At 42.2% G+C, this 10,313-nt stretch overlaps 1 protein-coding gene across 1 annotated transcript; it reads right to left on the bottom strand.

Annotated features, from left to right (window-relative positions):
• Positions 1–123: 123 nt before the first annotated feature.
• Positions 124–10,222, bottom strand: LOC307235988 (matrin-3-like; the record flags this gene model as incomplete). Its single annotated transcript, XM_080008247.1, has 7 exons — positions 124–227; positions 574–674; positions 1,783–1,968; positions 2,751–2,875; positions 3,153–3,281; positions 9,844–9,907; positions 10,191–10,222. The coding sequence occupies 5 exons, from the start codon at positions 10,220–10,222 to the stop codon at positions 1,965–1,967; spliced, it is 354 nt and encodes a 117-aa protein (XP_079864373.1). The 3' UTR covers positions 124–227; positions 574–674; positions 1,783–1,964.
• Between the last annotated feature and the right edge of the window lie 91 nt (positions 10,223–10,313).

The raw sequence follows: 10,313 nt of genomic DNA, 5'->3' as shown, positions 1-10,313 counted from the left end.
TCACTAACAAAACTGCAGTTTTAATTCTGTCGTGGTTTCTTCTCTTTCTACCGCTGGGTGAGTAACAACCGTTCATACTGCGCCCGCCCCAACTGCACATTGAAGCAGACTTACAACCCAATGAGGAAGTTATTTTCACAAACAGCCACTTTTCCTTAGTTGTTGCAACGTCTGGATGTGGAGTCGCTGCTCGTTCAGGTCGCCCACGGGTCCTTGCCTGTGTGCTCCTGACGACACGCAAAGACAATTGATCAAAAATCAACATAATCCAAACATAATATTGTGAAGGACTACAGCTGAGATGCAGCTACTCTTAACGTTCCTGGCCAGCACCAACACTTAACCTGTTTATTTTGTAGTTTTTAACAAAATGGTGAATCCAAAAAGATATCCTGGTCATACTAAGGAAGACGTTGGCACATACTGTATGTTTAGTAATTTGTAGTAATTTATTTTTCTCGTATCTTTTGTGACTAAGTTGTTTTGTAAAGCGGTGTCAAAATACATATTGTTAGATTTTCATTGATATTTACTCAGTGTAACTGTTCTCCAGAACCACATCAATGAGGTTACCTTGTATTTCTGGTAGTGTTGGCTGCTGCTGCAGTGCTGAGTCTTGGCTTCGTCCTCGTCGACATAGATGACGTTACACAAGTTGCAGAAGAAGCCAACCACTGGACGAACACACATTAAATACTTCTGATCTTGTCCAAATCCACTGTGCTGATAATTAAGGACAGAAGTCCACTAAAGCCGAACAGCTTCACACACTCCCTACGCTTAAAGAGTGAACCTCAGTATTTGAGATACACAGCAGGCAAACCAAAACTAAATAAACGTATTACCATCGAAAAAAAACGAAACCCTGCGCAACGTCCTAAATTTGGCCACCAAATTCTTCTGCATCGTCTTCTCGATGCCAGCTTTGCGTAAAAACAAAAACTCCATTGTATAATAAACACACAAAGGCATAGTTAATATATATGAATTGCGCTGCTGCCTCACAGCAAGAAGGTTCTGGGTTCGATTCCCGCCTGGGGCGCTGTTGGCACCGTGCTCCGGCGGGTTATCTCCCAAATAGGAGCCTTTCTGGGTGGAGTTTGCATGTTCTCCCCGTGCTCACGTGGGGTTTCCTCCACCTCACGTCAGTAAGGACCCCCACCAAAAACATGCACCCATCATGGTCTGACCAGCGATGGACACTCACCAGGTCCCCGGGCGCGTCCACGTATGCTGCCCGCTGCTCCTGGCTGTGGCCCCGGAGGAAGGACAAGCCAGGATGGTTAAACGCAGAGGCCTCATTTCACCAGCCAACATCCAAAGCGTGTGCATGTGTGTGCGTGCATGTGTTGTAGTGTGGTGTGCGACGATTAAGATTGCTCTTCTATAATATGAAAAGCTCAAGTTTCAATTGTTTGTCATTTAAGATGAGTGAGTTTCATTAACAATGTCCCAGACAAACATTACTAGAAAGAAACACAAAGGAGAAATAAAGACCCATTAGGTTTTTGCATATCAAGTGGATTGTGAATTGGGTTGTGAAAGAGGTTTGTTAATTAGTAGGTTTTTCCAATTTTCTACTTCATTCTTTTATCATTGCAAATTCATTTTGATGTGATCTGCCCGAACACTGCAATTTCCCTCCGAAGACGAATAAAGTATCTTTCCACCTAGTTTGTGCTTGTTGACGATGATCATTGTTTGAAGAACAAGCTCAAACATCTGTGGAGGTGAAACAGACAAGTGCATGTAGCTGGGACTGTGTTTGTTGCTTCACCACACCTGGCCATTGGATGGACTTTGGGCGTCTGCAGCGGTGGTGCTGGCGGTCACCTCTTTGGTCTTGGACCCCGTGACCACCTCCTGCTGGACACCTCCTCCTCGGGGGTCTTGGACTTGGTGTGGGAGCGCTTGCTCCTCTTGCTCTTGGATTCCTCCTCCGAGTCAGAGCCCGAATTCACCGCCTATCTGTGCATACACAATCAAATAGAAAAAACTGTCTCAGACAGTTTAATGTGCAGCAGGCAAACAAGAGCTACACTTATTTAAAGTTTAAACATTAATATGTATTGCTATGCTGAGCCCTCAGCACCAAAAAAGGTTAAAAAAAGAGCCCAATTCAGAATAGACAGAAATTGAGTGAGCCAGGAGGCTGCTTGGCATTGAAATTATGTAAGTGGTGCATTATTGTGAGCAATTGAGACCAGTATACTTTAGAGCAGCTGTACTGAAGTAAGTAAGAATCTGTCTGAGGGTACACCACAGAAACAGCAGGGGAACCATGTGGTTATTTACGACAAGGTGGTGTAGACCAACAGTTATATACTGATCTTTTAATGATCTACAAATATATATATTCTGTATTACACTCAAAATTACGCTTTACTATGGTACAATATTCAGGGATTATATTGGAGGAATTATTTTCAGCCAAATTATGCATTAGACAGTTGTTACTTCAATTAAATATAATACCTACAACCCTTACCTAGGCTGCAAGAGTATTTGCGGCATCAAGGACAGCACAGTTATTTCCAATTTTGTGCTTAAAAATTTTGATCAGTTTTTAGTTATCAAGCATGTTTTTTTTCATATGTTAATGCTTTGTGTAACTATCCAAATCTCACAAAACAGAGCAACAGATCGGTGAAGTAAAGTAATCGGTAAAGTCCTAAAGCGGCTGGAAAAATTAGGGCGTGTGCAGATGCTTGACGAGAATGACAGAGTGAGAGTAGTGATGGTGTCTGTACCCTACGGTGAGCTGGGGGTACTTGAAGGAGAGCTGGACGTTGTATGGCATTCCCTTAAATTCTTTAAAGTTCAGCTCCCTGGCTGCTCTGATGGCTTCTGTGCAGCTGGACATCTCGATGAAGCCCTGGAACACAAGCCACGGCCACACTGGAAGACTTAGATATATTCATAATGACAAAATACTGTTTGGTAGCGATGCAAGCTAAACTTGGGTGCAAAACAATTAAAACCACAAATGTTTAAGTATCAAAGAAACTGGTTAAAAAATGAAAAGTGTGCTAAAGTCCACTTTGACTTTGTGAAATAATTGGGAAGAGGAGTAACATCATATAAGGATAAAGATATAAACAGAGCTTGTCAGGGAGAAGGGTACGGAGGTTGTAACGTGGAGGGCACCTCACCTCCCTGCGGTTGCGGATGAGAAAGTAGCGCGTCACCTTCCCGTAACCCTTCACGATGTTCAAGAAGTCAGAGTCCGAGTAGTAGTGCCATGGCAGGCTTCTAAAGTAGATCACTCTGGTGAAGAAAGTCTGGAGAGAGAGAGAGAATGAGAAACACCACAGCGGACCGATGAATGAGCGCCTGTGTTGGCCGACACTGGACCAAAACCCTCTGGGTGAGTGGATCCCCACAGAGAGCTACGCCCAGCGTACTGATTGGAAAACACATCCTTTGGAGAAGATTGTGGTGTGGGAATGGTGTGGTTTGAGCAGCCACACCTTACCTTGATCTGGGTAATTGGGATCAGTGTGGCTGCATAACTGTTGCTCGTTGGTTGGTCTAACGAGCAGTAGGTAAAACCCCCATCCCCACACACACTCAGGCTAGGAGCCCTGTCATGACATGTCTCTCTGCTCCTGGCTCATTCCAACTAGCCAACTCTCTACAATAAACAGGTGTTTACAACCCCCTGTCTGTGTCTCTGTGCCGGAGGTCCCTGAAACGCCACTTGGGTGGCGCGTGGTAAGAGAAACCGCTCACTGGCACCTGAACAGGGACTCTCCAGCACAGGGATCGGGCACAGAGGGGCCGTCCGAAGACGCCCTGGAGCCACCAGCAGGTCAACGGGCGGCCCCAGCACTAACCCTCTCCCGACTGGCGGCAGCAACAGCCAGGCACAGGACTCTCTGCAATAAACTGGTGTGTAAAGCAAAACACCAAAGCATTCATTTGTGGAACTTAAGAGAGGGTCTTGCAGGTGAAACCTGTGGGCGGCTTTGAATACGGACGCACCTCCGTCACACTCTTCCTCGCTGACCTCATGATATACCTCCAGCAGTTGTCCTGTTCCAGACACTTTAGCCCAAAAAATGCCAAGGAGAATATTAATAATGAAAATCTGAACAATAACAATAAGGTTCCATCCCAACGGGACAACCCCATAATAATAATTAATAGAAGTTAACAGGGAGCAGCATGTGTGCAACTGATGACTTTTACCTGCCTTTATTGGGTTCACTACTTGTGTGTGTGTGTGTCAGATGGATAAACATTCAGAAATATGCAAAATATATATATATATATATATATATATATATATATATATATATATATATATAAATAACTTCACACTGTATCCAATTTGAGTTCTATACACTTATTTCCTACTATGGTACAATTTCTGGAAAAAATAAAATAAAATGCATCTTTTATGATTTTTTTCAAGTGAAATTTCAAGGATTTCAATTTTTACACGTTTTGGAACATACACATGGCACACACATCATTCTGAGCAGGCATACATTTTGTTTGCACCTCCAAAAAAGATGATTGCTACTAAAACATTGTTAATTTGCTGCAACTCATGTTTTTTCATTCAAAATTGTTCTGCTTACATTTCAATAACGACCCTCACTGTTCACCTCTCCAGGCATTTGTGGAAATGGGATCAAGTGAGCAGGTCAGGGACCTGGTGAAGTACTACAGTAGCAACCCTGCGACTGTGCAGGGAAATGACATCAGCTTCTACCAATCCACCACCTTTAACACCCTCCACGTACAAACTCTCCTTAAACAAGTAGTTGAAGCCCATTCTATCAGCTATTAAGCTGATGAGATGAAATGGTACACTGGAACTCCTTTTCTCCTTTTTGTTGTTGATTGTTTTTGAACACAAAACCAGGCATGCAGTACTTATATTAAAAAAAACAAACCCTGCTTTCTTCACATGGTGACAAAATGAGGCGATAGACCGACTGGTATTTGGAGGGCTGACATCATTTCCAAAACAATGGGGGAGATGCAACAGTGGTTCCCAAAGGTCAATACAATTTTAAAGTGTCGAAACTGGAGTGAAGGGTGACATTGTTTCCCCACAAAGCTCCTAGGCCGCTACCTGTCCGGAGTTTTCTTTTAAACTACCTTTAATGATGTGTTTGAGACATTTGTAGACTTCACCAGTCTAAAGTCTACAACCTAAACCTGAACCCACATGAGTACCTCTGTGTCTTCTGACCTGTGTGTGTTCCATCTTTCTCTCCCAGAGTTCTCGGGTGCTGAGCTACACTCCGGCCCCACAAGGAGAGGATGGCGTCTCAGACCTCATCAAAATAACCAAACGCTTTGGTTCTCCTCTCTACACACTCTTCCTGCCCTCTGTGGTGAGCTCCACCTTTCACTCAACTATGTGCGCTTGAAAAAAATGGAAGCACATTGTACACATACAAAAAACTGTATGGGTTGTGGAGTCTCCGTAATTGTAAATGTTTTAACCAGATGCATTAAAATAACCCTTGAAGTAAAGATTTTATGTAATTACAGATGGTGTGAAAAACAAAGGCGTGTATGTTAGTGATTGATTGGCATTCAGTAACACTTCAAATAAATGTCTGAAATGTTGCTACCCGAAAGAATTGTCCTCATTAAAATCCATTTGATCAGAATCAGAAAAACTTTAATAATCCCAGGGGGAAATTACTTAATCAATCGATTAATCAACTATTATGTATTAATATACTCTTAAAGTGTGAAATATTTGCCTGGAATACCCATGTACCCGTGACACCCAGGCCAGTTCGGTGGAGTAAAAATCAAGATAAAAACAGGTAAAACACAGAAGCTGAGACAGACACAAGTTAAAACAAAAAAAAAAAAAAAACGATCTAAAAGCCTGTCCGAACAGATGGGTTTAACAGCTTTTTAAAAGAATCAACAGATCTCAGAGTCATTGGGAAACTGTTTTATGCTTAGGCGCTGTCGACTGGAAAGCACAACCTCCCCGAGTCTTAAAATGTGTCCTCGGGACAATTAAAAGACCCTGGTCGGAGGACCTAAGAGACCGGCTTGTGGTGTGTGGGTGCAGGGGTGTCCATGAAACAATGTGGAGCCTGGCAATATAGGGCTCTATAGTCCGACATTGAGAGGTTAAAATATTGATGACCTTTGTGTGACCATCTGGATCATGTTATAAGCCTAGAAGCATCATTAACAGTTTGTAGACGGTCCAGGGAAGATTTATTTAGGGCTACTGTAAAAGACAATTACAGTACTCCAAACTTGATGAGATAAAAGCATAAATTTGTATCTCCATTTCAGCTTGTGACAGACGACCGAAGTTTGGCGACGTTTCTGAGGTGATAGAAACATAATCGTGCCAGAGTCCTAATGGGCACCAAAACTCATGGATTGGTCAAAAATCACACCTAGATTAGGTAGATTACGTAGACAACACCAAGAAGAGGATAAGGCACCATGGTTCTGCCCGATCACTGAGTGAATGTTATCAGGAGAAATAATCAGGACATCAGTTTTATCTGCATTAGGCTGCAGAAGATGATTTTCCATCCAGTTTGTGGTCGGATTTAAACAGTTGTTCAATACACAAAGTCAATCAAGCTCATCAGGTTTGAAGGAAAAATATAAACTAAATGTCATCGGTGTACAAATGATAAGAGATGTTGCTGAAACTACTGATAATCTGTCAGAGTGGAAGACTGTGTATGGAGAATAAAACATGCCCCAAGAACAAACCCTGAGGGATGCCACGTGGAAGAGCAGCGGTGTCCAACACAAAGTCACCTACAGAGGCAGATAAGAGTCCTATCTGTGAGATAGAAAGAGAACCACTCCAATGCAGTCCCAGAAATGTGTTTCCCACCAGGTGTTTTAACCTCTGGATTCATGTGGGTAGGACATCCAGTAGGCTCAAGGGTTTAATTTTCCTAACAGAGCTGTGATATCATCGAAAGAAACAGGACAAAACGAATCCAAGATGGATGGATGAATCTTGAATCTTGGATGGATGAATCTTGAATCTTGGATTAGAAGAACCACTGCTGAATGGACTGGAGGGTGAGATGTTTGCCCCAATAATTACAACCTTATCTATAAAGTATTCAAAAGAGTTATTTCCGTAACTGTTAGAGAAAATTGTCTAATTTAAAGTGCCTGGAGAGACAATACTTTTTATTGTGTCAAACAGGACTCTAGGATTTCTCTTGCTTGAAGATATTAGAGAAATATGATCTCCTCCAGCTCTTCACCGTGTCATTGAGAACACCCATAAGTTAATATGTAACATGTGTACTTGTGTAGTACTTGTTGCTTATGAATGACATAAGGGTTTCTTGCACTTTCAAAGCTCTGTGGCCGTGATAAAATTTGGTTTCTGAGGTTTTAATTTAAATACCATATCCAGTGAAGACTTACATCTGAAGGAGCATAAGTTGCGTGTTTGCATGCTGACCTGTTGATGTGCTGATTCCAGAACTGCAAGCAAAGAGCAAAGCACCCAATTTCAAAAAGACACTAAAAAGCATTTTCTTTATTAAGAGCTTCTGCGACCACGATTCATCATGGGGTTCCTGGTGCTTCACTCTGTTGTAGTTCTCCTCAGGAGGCTCTGACTTATAGGTAGTTGTACATGACTGGAAGTCAAGAGGAGGGCGCATTCTGTTGCCGGTCTCTGCTGTTTCAGGGCTGTAAGAGAACCTCTGATACCTGGAAGGGGGTTGATCCTCTCTCAGTGTAATCTGCCAGCCTTTCCTTATGGCCGTAGTCAACTATGTCGCTCAATGACGGCGATGATGATGGCGGTGATAATGATTCTGTTCTGCAGAGATGTTTGTAAGCGAGTCGTCGTCGTCCTCCTGCCCGAGCTCTCCCCATCCGACACCTTCTCAGCTGGGATGGGCTTTGGTGATAAACTGACATGTATTAGCGGGTAATGCATAGACTGACTTTGATCCCACTCGTCAGTGGAGCTTGCAGCCGGTAGACGGGATCTACCAGGAATGCGAGAGACAGAAGAATAGGGTTCTGATGATTAAGGTTCAGTTTTCTCTTTGCTGTCTTTTAAGCCTTTCAGTATATACGGGATGGTCTCCATGTTGAGAATATCATTGGGAAGCTTTACCAGTTTGGACAGATCCTCTGATTTAAGTCCATAGCTGTGGAGGATGCCATGAGCTGGGTTTTGATTGGAGTAGCTAGACTCTGCAGAGGCTTGACTTGAGGAAGACATGGGATAGGAGGGAGATGGTGAAAACCGTGATGATGTCTGCAGAGGTTGTCGGTAAAAAGCTGCATTTCCTGTAAACTGGGCAGCATTTGTGCCGTGAGTTCCACGATCAGGTTGAGACTCCTGAGAAGGCAGTGGAAAATTTCTGTATGGATAGTTGAGAGACATGTTGTGAGACTGACGTTATGCAACACAATGTGCTGGGTGTTCTCTGCAAGAAGGAGCTGCCAGGGAAAAGAGGAGATGTAAAAAAATATTTATATTCCAACGTTGACTTCTGCATTTACGGATTTTGCCTGATCAGTATCTAAGATTTCCATGTTTATGTAAACCTGCCAACACACAAATAGCACCAATGAATGACATTTACTTGTATATTTTTCCCCACTGAAAAGCAAGCCAAATATTCAACTTGTGATGAAATTACAATCAGCTCTACTCAGACTATAACACTGTTGTTGTTCTTCATCTGAGCTTTATTGATACATTGTTTATCAAATAAATTGATTATTTAGCTAGTGGAAGCTAATAGATACACATATTTCCGTGAAATAAATTACACTGCGCAAGATGGACTTTCTAGGCCAAGAAATGTTAGATTAATTTGAGTCGTTATTTATGCAGTTCGGCAAAGAGTTAAAAGACAAATTATTTGACGAGCAAACAAAAGTCCCTGTAAAATATCAAGGGATTGAATGTCTTTCAAAAAGGGTCACGAGTAACGTTTTCTCAAATCTCAGGTTGACTTCATTGTTAAACTGAAGTGGCATACAAGTTGGAGGCGGAGAACTGTCTGTAATGGATATTAGATGCTTAAAATATTTAACCCTTATATGGTGCTCGGGTCAAATTGACTAATTTCAGATTCCTACTAAAAGAAAAATGATACAAGAATACAACTTTTAACTTGAAAATCCATGGCTTATTTTCTGTGAAGAACATGTGAAAGAAAAAGAAAATCATTGAGTACACACACTACAAGCCCCCCCAAACATTCATGTCATTCATAGGATGTCCCTGCAATTCCCACACACACTCACACTCTGTCGTGTGGGAACCTGCACAGTGCAAAAACCTCCAAAAAATAAACATTTAACATTTTCCCGCACTGTACCGACCACCGCCCATCACATAAATTATAACTTTATCACAAACGAATGACACTTCCATTGTTTAATGTGATCCAGCAGAGATCAATTGCAAATATTAATCAGATGTTATCTTCATTGTTCGGAACTGAGACAAAGACAATAGAAGTCAAGGAGTGTTGATGTAAATAGTTATTTCTGTATTGCTTTTAAGACCCCGATAATGAAGCGGCTCAATTTGACCCGAACAGAACCAAAAGGTGAACATAAAATAATAATAAATAAATTAAAAAAAAAAAAGGCGTAAATATAGATATTTAAAAATTGAGACATAAAGAACAACTGTTAAATGCTCCGGGTCGACGTCTGGGACGTTGGCGAGCGAGCAGCTCGTGTGACAAGCGAACACGCTGTAAACAGCCAAACGAGCCTGTTGGACGAAGCGGCTGGAAACGCTGCTGCCTAGTTTATCATGAGCAAACATTGCGACGGACATCACACCCGGCGGTCGTCGGGAGACATGTTTCAACGCGCTGCTGGTGTTACCTGGGCTCGTAACGGTTCGTCCAGCGGCTTCACCCGGAGCCCGGACAACTGTCGCCGGAAGAACCTTACGACGGGAAACGAATCCTCCCGCCGGTTGGAAATACTTCCGGTTCGCAGTGGCGACTCTGCGGGGGTCACTTTTTTCCCTCCAAAAAAAAAAGTTTATTTTATTATTATTATTATTTTCTAAATAATTTAATTGTATCTTGCGAAGAAAAAATAAATAAATATAAACAATATACACCGGGATAAATATAATGTTATTTTCATCGCTTTCTAGGTGTGTTTTGAATATGAAGTAACAGGAGCTGTTTGTGCGATTTTCGTGTCTTTATCAACACAAGTACCTCCTGTCATTCCTGTCAGTGAATGGTGTCATATTTGGGAGAGTTTTTATTCTAAATATTGTTGACTTTTGGTAGAAACTGTGATTTTTATCGGATAAATATGCGAACCCCCCCCCCCCCCCC

Source organism: Zeus faber (assembly GCF_960531495.2).
Source record: "Zeus faber genome assembly, chromosome: 10".
Taxonomy (NCBI): domain Eukaryota; kingdom Metazoa; phylum Chordata; class Actinopteri; order Zeiformes; family Zeidae; genus Zeus; species Zeus faber.
Note: the sequence above shows the minus strand (reverse complement) of the source record. Positions and strands in the feature narration are given on the sequence as shown.